Source organism: Oreochromis niloticus, linkage group LG17 (assembly GCF_001858045.2).
Source record: "Oreochromis niloticus isolate F11D_XX linkage group LG17, O_niloticus_UMD_NMBU, whole genome shotgun sequence".
Classification (NCBI taxonomy): domain Eukaryota; kingdom Metazoa; phylum Chordata; class Actinopteri; order Cichliformes; family Cichlidae; genus Oreochromis; species Oreochromis niloticus.
Genome location: NC_031981.2, coordinates 2,496,828 through 2,511,639, shown reverse-complemented (window position 1 = coordinate 2,511,639; position 14,812 = coordinate 2,496,828). Strand labels below are relative to the sequence as shown.

At 44.8% G+C, this 14,812-nt stretch overlaps 1 protein-coding gene across 1 annotated transcript in view; it reads left to right on the top strand.

The window, feature by feature from the left end:
• Window positions 1-14,812, top strand: part of hmcn1 (hemicentin 1) — a 98,734-nt gene that overhangs the window by 74,164 nt on the left and 9,758 nt on the right. Inside the window, exons 52-92 of the mRNA XM_003445119.5 lie at window positions 56-229; window positions 331-444; window positions 1,845-1,990; window positions 2,071-2,221; window positions 2,384-2,581; window positions 2,668-2,781; window positions 2,871-3,058; window positions 3,252-3,348; window positions 3,504-3,665; window positions 3,778-3,891; window positions 3,978-4,180; window positions 4,299-4,380; window positions 4,502-4,633; window positions 4,739-4,888; window positions 5,094-5,253; window positions 5,341-5,465; window positions 5,558-5,741; window positions 5,969-6,066; window positions 6,218-6,496; window positions 6,586-6,782; window positions 7,323-7,404; window positions 7,623-7,759; window positions 7,839-7,980; window positions 8,072-8,216; window positions 8,325-8,452; window positions 8,534-8,690; window positions 8,815-8,936; window positions 9,079-9,243; window positions 10,446-10,553; window positions 10,701-10,838; window positions 10,914-11,048; window positions 11,190-11,459; window positions 11,950-12,140; window positions 12,232-12,445; window positions 12,538-12,672; window positions 12,759-12,949; window positions 13,054-13,135; window positions 13,225-13,494; window positions 13,627-13,797; window positions 13,890-14,060; window positions 14,625-14,795. Of these exons, the coding sequence (XP_003445167.2) occupies window positions 56-229; window positions 331-444; window positions 1,845-1,990; window positions 2,071-2,221; window positions 2,384-2,581; window positions 2,668-2,781; window positions 2,871-3,058; window positions 3,252-3,348; window positions 3,504-3,665; window positions 3,778-3,891; window positions 3,978-4,180; window positions 4,299-4,380; window positions 4,502-4,633; window positions 4,739-4,888; window positions 5,094-5,253; window positions 5,341-5,465; window positions 5,558-5,741; window positions 5,969-6,066; window positions 6,218-6,496; window positions 6,586-6,782; window positions 7,323-7,404; window positions 7,623-7,759; window positions 7,839-7,980; window positions 8,072-8,216; window positions 8,325-8,452; window positions 8,534-8,690; window positions 8,815-8,936; window positions 9,079-9,243; window positions 10,446-10,553; window positions 10,701-10,838; window positions 10,914-11,048; window positions 11,190-11,459; window positions 11,950-12,140; window positions 12,232-12,445; window positions 12,538-12,672; window positions 12,759-12,949; window positions 13,054-13,135; window positions 13,225-13,494; window positions 13,627-13,797; window positions 13,890-14,060; window positions 14,625-14,795 (6,393 nt within the window). The remainder of the gene's footprint in view (window positions 1-55; window positions 230-330; window positions 445-1,844; window positions 1,991-2,070; window positions 2,222-2,383; window positions 2,582-2,667; window positions 2,782-2,870; window positions 3,059-3,251; window positions 3,349-3,503; window positions 3,666-3,777; window positions 3,892-3,977; window positions 4,181-4,298; window positions 4,381-4,501; window positions 4,634-4,738; window positions 4,889-5,093; window positions 5,254-5,340; window positions 5,466-5,557; window positions 5,742-5,968; window positions 6,067-6,217; window positions 6,497-6,585; window positions 6,783-7,322; window positions 7,405-7,622; window positions 7,760-7,838; window positions 7,981-8,071; window positions 8,217-8,324; window positions 8,453-8,533; window positions 8,691-8,814; window positions 8,937-9,078; window positions 9,244-10,445; window positions 10,554-10,700; window positions 10,839-10,913; window positions 11,049-11,189; window positions 11,460-11,949; window positions 12,141-12,231; window positions 12,446-12,537; window positions 12,673-12,758; window positions 12,950-13,053; window positions 13,136-13,224; window positions 13,495-13,626; window positions 13,798-13,889; window positions 14,061-14,624; window positions 14,796-14,812) is intronic.

Below are 14,812 nucleotides of genomic sequence, written 5' to 3'. Positions count from 1 at the left end.
TAGAATGAAATCATATTCCTTATTTGTCTGTTTTTTCCCCTCTTTTCTTGACCAGTTTCTCCCACCATTGCTGGGTCAGGCCCTGACATTTCTGCAGAGGAGGTTACAGTAACCCTGAGCAGCCCTACCTCACTGGTGTGTGAAGTCCAGTCTTACCCTCCTGCTCTGATCATGTGGCTCAAAGATGGCACTCCATTTGAATCCAGTCGCAACGTCAGAGTCCTTCCAGGTTTGCAATGATGTGCACAATGGAAATAAAGAGGCAATAAAGGGACAGAAGAAAAATGTGTTAGAATCATGTGGTGCATTGTGACTCCGTGGCTGTTACAGGTGGGCGAACGCTGCAGATTCTCAATGCTAAACAAGAGGATGCTGGGAGGTATACATGCGTGGCCACTAATGAGGCTGGAGAGACACTGAAGCACTATGAGGTCAAGGTTTATGGTGAGACCCCTTCATCTCTGGGAGCATGCTGCATCTTTCTTTACTACAAAAGAAAACAAAGCCCAGCATAAACTGTTTTATGTGTGTTTTTTATGTGTGTTCAGTTCTAGCATAATCTATTGCACATGCTTTCTTGTACAAGTAAATATAATTTACAGCTCCTTGTCAGAAGTTTACATCCACTCATCATGGACATAAATGTCGTGGTAATTTGGGGTTTTCGGTGATTTATTAGAACTGTTCATTTTTCCAGGGAACCAGGATTATAAAGCATACATCTTTATTGACTTTAAAAAACAAGAACAGAGTGCACAAGTTTGAATTTATGTTGGATTAACCCACATGGGCTCAAAAGTATCTACATGCACTTAATAAGTGGTGCTGAATCTTCTACAATGCCTTTTAACTTGACAGGATCGATTTAATTTCTCATTATTGGTCATGATTGACTACAACCGGTCGTTCTCAGCATAAAAAGGATTTGTATGACAGTAATCACTGGATTGACCAATGCTCAGAACAATGGGAAAGTCCAAGGAACTCAGTGAAGATTCAAGAAGGAGAATTGTAGAGTTATACGAGTTGTGAAAGATTTCTAAACAACTGCAAATCCCAGGATCATCAGTTCAAACAACTGTACGTAAATACAACTCATTCAGATGTGTCACCACTTTGCCAAGGTCTGGAAGAAGATCCAAACTGTTACCCTCAGATGAGAGAAAGTTAGGTTGATCAGGAACAACAGAGGAAACACTAGTCTGGTCTGGTATGAACTGGAAACTGCTGAACACCAGCGTCACCGTCCACAGGCAAGCAAGTTTTACATCACCACAGACTGAGAGGGACCACGAAAGAAGGCCAAGCTCCAAAATAGACACCTTCAAAGTTGATGGAAATTTGCAGCTGTCCACATGAATGAGCCAAATGCTTTCTGGAGAAAAGCTTATAGTCAGGCGAGACAAAGAGTCAGCTATCTGTCCGCAACGACAATGGTTATGTTTGGAGGAGCAAAGGTGACGAACCAACACGACGCATCATTCTCTGTGTTGTTGTTGTCCAGGTGTGAGAGGACAGAGTGCAGTGCGATGGAGACTGCATCCTCTGTGCTCCTGTTCTGGCGGTATGCGAATTGGTGGGGGTCCAGGGTGGGGGGGAGACAGGATTTGAAGTGTGCTAAGACCAGCTGCTCTAAGCACTTAGTGATGATGGGGGTGAGTGCTACTGGGCGGTAGTCATTGAGGCTAGGTTGGAGTTTTTGGGTATCGGGACGATGGAGGTGGATTTGAAGCAGGCCGGTACCACAGCGTGGGCCAAGGACAGATTGAATATGTAAATTACTGATAAGAGTTACCAGTAATCAGATTTATATTAAAAATATTTTAACTTGTTTTTGTCTCCAGTTCCTCCACAGATTAATAAGAATGACATTCCCGGGGAAGGACTGGCCCCTAAAGAGGTCAAGATCAAGGTTAACAGCACCCTGACTTTGGAGTGTGTCGCTCAGGCCTTTCCTACCCCCGCACTGCAGTGGTATAAAGATGGGCAGGTAACATCTGGGATATTTTCACAGTTTTTAAAGCTGTGGGATTAAAGGTTTAAAAAAAAAAAAGTTTTTTCTCTGCACAGATCCTGCAGTCAGATGACCACGTGTCTGTTACAGCCAACGGTCGGATCGTTCAGATCAAACATGCTCAGGTGTCAGACACTGGCCGCTACACCTGTGTAGCCACTAATATAGCTGGAGAGGATGAGAAGGACTTTGATGTAAATATACAAGGTGAACTGGGTTGACTAATGCAGATGTGTTAACTGCGACTATTATTTAATAAAGACACTACATAAATGCACAACCATGCACCTGATGGTGTTTCCTCCTGTTAGTAATGTAATGCATAAAGTAAGGTTTTAACAACTGTCCTCTTTTTTCCCCGCTGCTCAGTTCCACCTAATTTTAACAGGCCTGGTGCAGATGGTGATACCACATCTTCCTCGGGCTTTGGAGTTGATGCACGAGACGTGATACTCAACAATCCCATCTCCCTGTACTGTGAGACCAACGCCGTCCCCCCTCCGACCCTCACTTGGTACAAAGACGGACATCTGCTGAGATCGAATGACAAAGTTCTGATCCTGCCAGGTGAGACAGATGACGAAAACTGTAAGAAAGAGATGAAATGTGAATGATATTTATTCCATACACATTTTCTACTGCTTTATCCTCAGGAGGGCGCGTGCTACAGATTCCCAGGGCCCAGATTGAGGACTCAGGCAGGTACACATGTGTGGCTGTCAATGAAGCAGGCGAGGACTCCATCCAGTATGATGTTAGAGTGCTATGTGAGTAAAAACACTGTTTTTTTCTGTGGTACAAGTATCGATCAGTTTAACAGAGAACAGTTCACATGTATGTATATGTTCTGCACTAGTGCCTCCAACCATACGTGGAACAGACAGCGACTTGCCTGATGAAGTCACAGTGCTGGTCAATAAAACTGCCCAACTGGAGTGTCATGTGGATGGAAACCCGGCCCCCAAAATTAGCTGGTTTAAGGACAACCAGCCAATCACCTCCAACAGCTTGCACAGAATTCTGTCCAATGGGCGAGCACTTCAGGTAACAACCAGGAAACACAGACAGATTAGATTTGTACTTTTAAACCTCCCATACCCCACACAAGGTTCGATATCTTGAAAACAATGCAAATAACTGTAATTTTTCTTTTTACTTCTTTTACTTGCTATGTTTATGTAAACATGTCAGTATCAATGCACCTTGGGTAATTTTTACAACATTTTTTCTCCATCAGATATTGACGGCTCAGGTATCGGATACAGGGCGTTATGTGTGTGCAGCTGAAAATGTGGCTGGAAGTGCAGAAAAAATATTTAATCTCAATGTTCATGGTGAGTTACTCCCTTTTCCTTTTCAGCTTAAATGTGTCACAACATAAACAAATGTAAAATGTAGTAAAATACTTTTCCGTCATGTGATCACGGCAAATTAAATATTTTTGTCTTCTTTCTGCTTTATTGAATGTTCCTCGTTTTTTTTCGTTAAGTGCCTCCCACCATTATCGGCCTGAGTTCTGAGAATGTGACAGTGGTCGCGAACAACTTTGTGGCTCTCTCCTGTGAAGCTACTGGCTTCCCTCCTCCAACACTGGGCTGGCTCAATGACAGGGGCCCAATTCAAGCTAACACCAATGCACTCATCATGCCGGGTACTGTGTAGTAGTTACTTTCACCTATAGACTCACGATATAAAAAATACCTTTATGCAGACGATAAAATGACATAAAAACACTGTTTCTCTGTGTCTGCGTGTGCCTGCAGGTGGACGTACTTTACAAATCCTGAAAGCAAAAGTGTCCGACGGAGGAAAGTACAGCTGTGTGGCCCTGAACGCAGCAGGAGAGGCTCACAAACACATCTACCTCACTGTTTTCGGTCAGATTGTTTCTACGATGGTTTTATTGCACAGTGTACGCTCTGTGCGTTTCCTTTAATTGACGCTGATTTACCTCCTCCTCCAGTTCCTCCCAGCATCCGAGACAATAGCGGGGACTCTCCTGTGGTGGTGAATGTGCTCGTTGGGAAATCTGTAACTCTGGAGTGTGAATCCAATGCTGTCCCTCCTCCCGTCATCACGTGGTATAAGAACGGCAGAGTGGTGACAGAATCAGCCAACCTGCGCGTTTTGGCTGAGGGACAGATCCTCCAGATCAAAGGTTCAGAGGTGAGAGACGAATGGAAACCAGCGATGTGTTTGCTGGATTAAAAAAAAGCACCTAGCCAAAGTGTTGAATTAACTATTTATGTTTTTTATGTGTTTTGCATCTGTCTGTAATTTTCAGGTGTCTGATACAGGACAGTACGTTTGCATGGCCACCAATGTTGCCGGGCAAGTGGATAAGCACTTCCACTTGAACATCTATGGTAGTCTTTCCTAAATATATACATTTTTACAAATCTGAAAATCCACCAGGAACCTATTTCAACCAGTGTCCACCTGCAGAATAATATTAAAGATATTTCTTTAAATTTCTTCTCTCTTCAGTACCTCCCAGTATCGATGGCCCAGCAGAGGAGACAGTTGTAGAAACCATCAGTAATCCGGTCATCTTTAACTGTGACGCGAGTGGAATCCCTCCACCCACGCTCACTTGGCTGAAAAACGGGCGCACCATAGGTAAGCCTGTGTGCAGGTTTAACTGAACCACAAAAAAAGTTTTTCATCCGTTAATGTTATCCTTTTTTTATTAAAAAAAACACACGAACTTCATATTTCCTTTAGAGAACTCAGAGTCTTTGGAGATGCACATCTTCTCAGGGGGCAGCAAACTGCAGATCGCACGGTCGCAGCTCGCTGACAGCGGCACTTACACATGTGTGGCCTCCAACGTGGAGGGCAAGGCCTACAAGAGGTACCGCCTAACCATACAAGGTAGATGAACATCTTTATCTTTAAAACCCTGCTATGCCTTTCTAGAAGATGCACTATATTGCCAAACATATTCGCTCATCTCCCTTTATGAATATGACCTTGAGCGGCATCCCATTCTTAATCCATAGGGTTTAATATGACATTTGCCCACTTTTTTCTAGCTATGTTACACACAGCTATGCTAACCCAGGTAATTTGCTCTTAGTTCCTCCCAGTATCTCTGGATCAGAGCTACCCAGTGAAATGGGAGTCCTGCTAAATCAAACCATTCAGTTGGTCTGTCAAGCTCAGGGAGCCCCAACTCCGACCATCCAGTGGCTGAAGGACGGGGAAGCCATCAACAGTACGGGAAGCAAGGCGCTCAGGTAAAGAATAGCACAATGTGCAATATACAAAAAATACATGTACAAGACATATTTTACAATGAGGCAAATGTATGTATGTATGTTCAGGATCAGTGGAAATGGCAGCAAACTCACTGTACTACGAGCTCAGACTGCTGACAGCGGCAAGTACACCTGTGTGGCCACTAACGCTGCAGGAGAAGAGGACAGGATATTTAATCTGAACGTGTATGGTGGGTTTAATTCAGGATTCATATACAACGCATATCTTTGGTGCAAATATTCTTTCAACGCTCTATAACGGACACTGCCTCCCGTCTCCCAGTGCCGCCTGTGATCGTAGGCAACAGTGGGGCTGTTGAGGAGCTCGCAGCAGTTCTGGACAGTTCTGTGAGCATCGAGTGCGTCGCAACAGGCTCCCCCCTGCCTCAGCTAAACTGGCTGAGGAATGGCCTGCCTCTGCCAGTCTCCTCACACATACGTCTCCTCTCTGCTGGGCAAGTCCTTCGGTACGTCTGCAGACAGTGCGCGGAGGATGAATTTCTTTCTTCTGAATGCAAATATGCGAATGTATTAGTCTGAAACATTCTTATCTCGACTCCAGTTTTATAATCTTCCAAATCATCAAAACAATTTCTTCATTGAAAATTGAAAAGATTTAAAAATGGGGGGTTGGTTTAAATATGAAACATCTTAAACGTCAAGAAATTTACACATCGTACAAATTTCCTGTCAGGATGGCACGCATCCAGGTGTCTGATGGTGGACGATATACCTGCGTTGCATCAAACAGGGCAGGAGTGGACAACAAACATTATAACCTGCAGGTGCACGGTGAGTCTGAAAACTTGCTACGTCAGCAAGAAATTGTAAGCGACTGCATGTTCTAGAGTTGTATAGCTTTCATGTTTATTCATACTTTTCAGATATCCTCCAGGCAAACTGAGAAACAAAGGCTAACGAGTTGTTAAATTACCCTCCTCAGTCCCTCCCGGTCTGGATGGAGCAGGGAGCACAGAGGATGTGACTGTGGTCGGAGGAAACTTGGTTTCTCTGCTGTGTATTGCTGATGGGACCCCAACACCCACCGTTTCCTGGCTCAAAGATGGAGCAACTCTAGTCCCCGACCGCCACGTCGTTCTCCTAAACTCGAACACCAACCTTCGTATTAGACAGGCTCAGGTTGGCGACACGGGACGCTACACCTGCGTGGCTAACAACACTGCTGGTGAAGCGAGACGTCACTTCAACCTTAAAGTTATGGGTGAGTTCAATCAGACTGTAGCTCTCCATTATCCAGCTTCAGCTGCTGATTCATGGACGACTAAAGAAACGTTACTTGTACTTTCTAAGATCCTCCGCGCATCGAGGGCTCTGGTGTACCTGCAGAAGTGTCTGTGGTGGTTAATAATGTCCTGGAGCTCCACTGTGAGGCCGCAGGTATACCTACACCCTCTCTGACCTGGCTCAAGGATGGACGCCCGCTCCCACAGACAGACAGCCTGCGCCTCCTCCAGGGAGGAAAGGTGCTCCATGTGGCCTCAGCACAGGTCAGAGACTCGGGATTGTTAAAGTGAAATTGTGTTGCTCATACAGCATCGTGTGATTTTTATATAAACACTCACTGCAAACTTTATTAGTACACCTTGCTAGAGCTAGATGTTTGGATCCCTTCTGCCTTAATAATTCTTCATAAATTCAACAAGGCGATGGAATTATTCCTCAAATTTTGGTCCATATTGACATGATAGCGTCACGCAGTTGCTACACATTTGTCAGATGATCTATGATGTAGTTCTCTCACCAGACAGTCTCCTTTGCCCCGATGCTCACTGGATATTTTCTCTTTTTCTGACCATTCTCTGTAAACCTTAGAGATGGTTGTGTGGGAAAATCCCAGTATTCCCTAATCTGATGCTCAGTTTGAGCTTAACTGTGGCTAAATGCACTGTGTTGCTGCCATGTGATCGGCTAACTAGATATTTGCATTAAATACCAGTTGAACAGGTGTGTCTAAAAGAGACCAGAGAGTGTACATGAATGATTTTTGTGTGTTTTTTTCCACTGTTCTCACACTTTTTGACACTCAGCTGGAGGACACAGGCAGATACACCTGCTTAGCAAACAATCCAGCGGGAGATGATGACAAGGACTTCCTAGTTCGAGTGCATGGTGGGTAACATAGACGTTGCAATATGCAAACTGTTTAACTTTATGAAAATGGTTGCTGCCTTTCAATTAAATTGCTTTCATTACAGATACAAAAGGGAAGTTACAGTGTTACAGTTATTGAATTGCTTGTTGTTGTTTCCCGTTGTCATGCACATGTGTGCACAGTTTGATTGATAGTGGGCTACAGACGGTTAGAGCTCTTTTGTCTGCCTTTTCAGTTCCTCCTAACATTGTGGGAGACAGTACACCTCGGGATATGTCAGTGCTGCAGAACAGACAGGTGACTTTAGAGTGCAAGTCTGATGCTGTTCCACCTCCAACGCTGACCTGGCTCAAAGATGGCCAACCACTGCAGGTCAGAAGTCATACAAAAGAAGAATAGCAACATGATGATACCTGGTGAGGTAAATAACCTTATTCGCCCCGTTGTGCAGGCCTCTGCTCGTGTGCGTGTTCTGTCTGGTGGCCGCTACTTGCAGATCAACATGGCAGAGCTCAGCGACAGAGCTCAGTACACCTGCGTGGCTAGTAACATCGCTGGCCAGACCACACGCAAGTTTAACCTGACTGTCAATGGTATGGTTATGTATTTATAAAAAATAATCCCTCTTTTATTAGTTATGGAGTTAAATAAAAATTCAAAAACCAATAACACCTGTCCCCTCAGTGGCCCCAGCTATCAAGGACGGACCCCAGTCAGTGACGGTGCACGTCAACAAGCCAGCAATGCTTGAATGTGTAGTGAGTGGAGTCCCACCACCTCAGGTCACCTGGAGGAAACATGGAGCAATATTGGCAGGAAACAATCCCAGGTAAGTTCCTCGTCTCGAACAGCTACTTTTGTCATAGTTCTTCTACCTTCACATATATTCCACATTGCCAAACTCAGCGTTTCACTCATGTTGTGAACACGTGTGCAGGTACACGTTTGCAGAGGATGGGTCTTTGCGCATCAACTCCGCTCAGGTGACCGACACCGGTCGCTACCTCTGTATGGCAACCAATCAGGCTGGAACTCAACGCAAGAGAGTGGATCTGCAAGTATATGGTGGGTGGCAAATATGTACCACAGAAGACACAAGAATGCATTCAAATGACAATTAATTTACTACTGCTTCCTTTCTTTTAGTGCCTCCTTCCATCGCTGATGGTCGCACTAATGTCACAGTTATAGTCAACGTTCAGACCACTCTGTCTTGTGAGGCTACAGGCATACCTAAACCCACTGCCAGCTGGAGGAAAAATGGCCGACTTATAAACACAGACCAGAACCAGAACATATACAGGTCGATCCCAAGTTTTCTCCTTCTCTTTCCTAGTGAAAGATATTAAAATTTGTCTCAGAAAAAAACAAAACTGGCAAATTTTAAGTGTATACAAATACTAACGACATCTCTTAATCGTTTCCAGATTACTGTCATCGGGCTCGCTGGTAGTTATAGCGCCCACAGTGGAGGACACGGCTGTGTACCAGTGTGTTGCCTCTAATGAGGCAGGTGAAGACACCAGATCCATCAACCTCACTGTGAACGGTGGGTAACACAACAGTTATTTACAGATTCCTTTTGCATTGTGTTAATTTTAGTTATTTTTCTTTCTAATAAGTAATGGATCATTCATCTGTGACGAGTTTATTCTACATTGTGGATTTTCATATTGCATCTGTTCCTCTAGTTCCTCCATCAATAGCAGATGAACTCACAGAGTTAGTCGTGACCAGGCTGTCCCCGGTGGTCATTCCATGCACTGCGTCTGGCATCCCAGAGCCCACAATCCACTGGAGCAAAGATGGCATGAAGCTGCCCGAAGAGGGTCTTGGATATAGCATCCTGGCAACAGGTCAGACTCATATTTTTGTTTGTTTTAAATATACCCACTGCTGATAAACCCACCAAACCAAAGTGTCTGTGAAGGTTCTCAGTCATCCAGGTCATCGTAGTCTAAGGAGCTCGGAAAGAAAAGCGTCTGGACTTCTTTAAGTTTCTTGAAGACGTTTCACCTTCTTTAGTTCTGAGAGCAATTGGTGGAGAGTCCGAGATTTTAAGCCCTGTGGGAGTGTCCCTAGGAGGGTCCTGGACCCCCTATTGATCCTTTGCCTAATCACACGAGTCATGGTGTGAAAACAGGTGTGGGTCACAATTAGCCAAGGTTTGGGTGAATCCTTGCTCCACCCTATCATGTGATTTACTGAGACAAGACAGCTCGTTGAAAAAACAGAACAAGCTCCACCCACTCAGATTTGCACACTGTTAGAGCTCTGCCTTACCACCACATATTTTAATTACAAAAAGGATTTTTAGATAAAAACATGATGTGCAGTGGGCTCCCTGGTGTCACCTATTGTAGCCAAACTTAACATGGAGGAAGTGGGAAAAAAGCCTCCCATACAGGTATGTTGATGACACCTGGGTCAAAATCAAAATCCAGGAAGTAGAATCCTTCACTGCTCACATCAGCTCAGTGGATAAAAACATAAAGTTCACCAGTGAAGACACAAAGATGCAGTTTGCCTTTCCTGGACTGCGCCGTGCGCATTGAAGGGAATGGAAACCTCAACATTGAAGTTTACCGGAAGCCCCCACACACAGACCAGTACCTCCTCTCCGACTCCCACCACCCCATGGAACACAAACTTGGAGTAATCAGGATCCTACATCACTGGGCAGAAAATGTTCCCTCTAAGCCAGAAGGGAAACAAAAGGAACACACGCGAGTAAAGAAAGCTCTTAAAACATGTGATTATTCTAGTTGGGCTTTCCTCAACTCAGCAAAGATGCACAGAAAAGGTCAGAAACTTAAAGAAGTCCAGACGCTTTTTTTCCCGAGATCACCAAACCAAAGTTTGATTAAAACGTAAAATTCCCTTTTTAATGGCCTTAAATTTGACTACAAATAACACAAAAATTAAGATAAGAGTCTGCTAAAGGGAAAATGCCACAGGTTACTTTGTATGTATTTTTAGCTGTAGATAACATGTCGATGAGGATTTCTATACCTGTCTTTAAATATTTTATCTGCTCTTTGTGTCGATCTACATTCAGGCCCGATAGAGATCACCTCAGCCGAGCTAACTCATGCTGGACGCTACTCATGTACAGCTCAGAACGCTGCAGGCTCCACCCACCGCCACGTGCAGCTCACAGTCCAGGGTAAAAAAACTAATTATTCAGGGTTCACAGCTTCAATGATTTTTATTTTAGAGCTCTTGATTCTGATTGAGAGGCTTATTTTTTGGTTTGTTTGGAGGTTTATTCTTTTGTTCTTGAACATCACTATTTTCTATTCTTTCTTCTCAGAGCTTCCAGTAATTCAGTCCCATCCATCAGCACTGGATGTGATCCTGAATAACCCCGTAAGTCTGCCCTGCAGGGCCACAGGCTCACCCAGCCCTACCATTACCTGGCAGAAGGAGGGCATCAACGTACCCAGTACAGGTAAATAATTCTGTCTGTGTTTGTCAGTTGGTGTAAGCAATCAGTCATGAAATTTTGGTTCTGGCTTCGTGCTAGGTGGTAGGTCCACCATACTCCCTAATGGAAGTCTGCAGATCTCCAAGGCAACACTGTCAGACTCTGGAATGTACATATGTGTGGCTCAAAACCCTGCTGGCACTGCGCTCGGCAAGACCAGACTCAGAGTGCAAGGTAGGTACTTGTATGTTGAAATTTCAACCTCACGATCATAATACCAGTTGTGTACAAAATGCACCCAAAGTCACTGAAATTCAGGTTTCCCAACAAATATACTAATGTACTAACCCCACATATTTCTCCTTGCACCTGAAGTCCCTCCAGTGATCAGCTCAGACACTCGGGAATATTTGGCACCTGTGGACTCCTCTGTGATGCTGCAGTGCCAAGCTGACGGCTCCCCTCCCCCCTCGGTCACGTGGCACAAAGACGGGCGCGTGCTGAGTGAAACTGTACGCCTGAGGGTCCTCAGTTCAGGATCTCTGCAGATCGCCTTCATTCAGCCGAGTGATGCCGGGAGATATACTTGCACTGCTGCCAATGCAGCGGGCACTGTCAGCTTGGAAATGAGCCTTACTGTGCAGAGTAGGTTCCAGTCAATCACATCACACTACATTTGTGGTGTTAAAGTTTTCTATAAAGCCCTGCAACAGTTCTGTGACAGCTGCCATAGGCCTGTAACCCTGAATTGGATGGATGGATGGATGGATGGATGGATGGATGCGTAGATGGATGATGTATGGATGGATGGATGGTGTTCTATAAAAACATTACATGTTCCAGTAGTTCTGCTTCTTCAACACAGCATTATTCAGATTTTATACTCACACCTAGACATACTGTCCCAATCAAAAGTTTAAGACCATTGAAAAATGGCAAAAAATCCTATTTTGCATGGTTGGATCTTAACAAGGTTCCACGTAGAGCTTCAACGTGCAACAAGAAGAAATGGGAGTGAGATAAAACATTTTTTGAGCATGCAATTAAACTCGTCTTAAACTTTTAATCGGGACTGTATAACAAAGCAAAGCAAAGATAAAAAGGATGACTTGGTTTTATCCTCCATCTCTTGCAGTTCCTCCATTAATTCGTGGTGGAGAGCAGGAGGTCGTGGTGGTGGAAAACAGTCAGGTCCAGCTTGTGTGTTTGGCAGAGGGTGTCCCTCAGCCAAAACTGTCCTGGGAAAAGGAAGGTAGTCCTGTCAGCGAAAGCGTGGGGGAGTATACAATCCTGCCATCTGGTGAGCTGGTTATTGACAGTGCTCAGGTAAAAATAGAAACACCGAATTGTTTTTTGTTTTGATCATATTTAATGCACGAGTTTCCCTTCATGCTGCCCCCTCCTTTTGGTGAACCAGCCTGAAGATGCAGGAAGTTACACCTGTGTTGCCACTAATTCAGTCGGCCAGGACAGTTGGACCGTCACCCTGTTGGTTCATACACATCCCATCTTCACTGAGCTTCTTGGAGACGTGGCCCTGAACAAAGGAGAGCGCCTCATGCTGTTCTGTGGAGTCAGTGGCATCCCCCTACCCAGAATCACTTGGGCCTTTAATAACAACATCATCCCAGGTATGAATCATTGATAAACGGAGAGGTTTCCTTTCGTTATTTCTTAATTTTTGTAATTTCATTTTATTTCTTTTCTGCCATTGATGCTTTAGTTCACTACGATCAAACAAACGGTCACAGTGAGCTGGTGATCGAGAGAGTGAGCAAAGACGACGCCGGCACCTACACCTGTGTGGCAGAAAATGATGTGGGAACCATCAAGTCGCTGGCCTTTGTCTATGTCAAGGGTAAAAGCACGCTTTCATTAACTATTTTGATGCTATTGCATCTCTCTAAGCTGCTCTAAACTCGACCTGATCTGCCTGTTCTTCAGAGCCTCCTGTCATCGATGGGGACCTTCACTCCAACCGCATTGAACCCCTGGGCGGTAATGCAATCCTGAACTGTGAGGTTCGAGGAGACCCCCTGCCAACCATCCAGTGGAGCAAAAATGGAATAAACATCCAGATCAGCAACCGAATCCGTCAACTGGACAACGGCTCCTTGGCCATCTATGGCACCGTGGTAGGAAGCAGACGAGACTAAGAGCTCTTTTGTGTAATACAAAGGTGAGCTTTGGAAAAGATTCTTGTGGTTCACTGTGATTTCATTTACAATGTGTGTGGCAGAGTGAAGATGCGGGAAACTACATGTGTGTGGCGACAAATGATGCTGGTGTGGTGGAGAGAAGTGTCACACTTACCTTACACAGTGAGTGTTTAACCGTGTCAGGCTGCAGTATTTTTAATTATAGCGTTTTGTTTCAGCGGTAGATCTGATAAAGCACGCTGCTCTTCCAGGTGCACCCGCAATCATTGTAGAACCCGTGGAGACCGTAGTGGATGCTGGAACCACGGCTGTGCTCAACTGTCAGGCGGAGGGTGAGCCTACGCCCATGATAGAGTGGTCTCGTCAGGGGCGCCCCCTTCTGGGCAACAACCGCTTCTCTGCCTTATCTAATGGCTCCCTCAGGATCATCAGTGCACAAAAGGAGGACACAGCGGAGTATGAATGCGTAGCAAGAAACCTGCTTGGATCAGTGCTGGTCAAGGTCACTCTTACCGTACGGGGTGAGCAGTTTTTAGTTTATACTTACATCTGCAATCAGAAATAGCAAAATCAGTTCATATACATGCTTTCAATATTTTGGTGTCTAAAGGGACCTAAAGCCAAGTGCCAAAGTTAATTAATGTTCTATTCAGTCCATGGCGGCTTCTCGGAGTGGGCAGAGTGGGGTCCTTGCACTGTGTCATGTGGTGTTGGCAACCAGAAGAGGCTCAGGCAGTGTAACAAACCTTTACCTGCAAATGGAGGCCGCCACTGTGCAGGATCAGACACAGAGACACGCAGCTGTCAAGGAAAACCCTGCCCAGGTGAGATTAAAACAGGGCCTAGAACTAAGTGTTTACAAAGGAGGCCGTGTGCAAATGTCACATGTGGTACCGAATCTCTCTTCCCTGCACAGTGGATGGCAACTGGTCAGAATGGTCTCTCTGGGAGGAGTGTTCACGTAGCTGTGGTGAGGGCAACAGAACCAGGGTCCGGACCTGCAGCAGTCCTCCGCCTCAGCATGGAGGCAGGCCGTGTGAGGGGAAGGCAGTGGACGTGGTCATGTGCAGGGTCAGACCATGTCCGGGTGAGGAAATGCATTTGCATGTGCAGGCGCACACATGCAGGGAAATTGTTAAACACTATTTGTAACAGTTAAAAACAAGAGAACCACCGGCATTAAAGAGAACTTTAACTTGAGGGTATTTGCTACAGTATAAATATCTTAATATTCTAGTTTTTGATGAAACTCCAGCTCTTTGGGCAGCAGGTTAGCCTGTGTGGACAAACAGGTCTAATAATATTCATGAAACAAACATCCATGTTTTTTATGTCATTTCTTGTTTATTTGTTTTTTGTTTTTATTAGTTGTTTTTGTATTTTAATTTATTTTAATCTACTGTTTTATTGATATCTTTTTCTCTTTGTGTGGTGACCTTGGGTTTTAGAAAGGTGCCCTCCAATAAAATGCATTATCATTATTATTATTATCATTTCCAAATTTAATTCAACTTTCTTTTCTGATTTCCATCATTTTTTCCTCTTGTTAAACTGCAGATCTGTTGGGGTTTTTTCTAGCAGCACTGTGTTGCTTTATTCTGCTGTATATATATAAATATGTATAATGAACTGTAGATTTATGCTCCTATAGTGGGAGGTAACTGGGGTTCTTGGCTACCGTGGAGCCCATGCAGCGAGACCTGCGGTAGGGGCGTGCAGTCCAGGATCCGCCTCTGCAACAACCCTCCTCCAGCATTTGATGGATCACAGTGCGTGGGCACAGACACCCAAACACAAATGTGCAAGGAGAAACCTTGTCCCGGTAAGGACGGGATTATG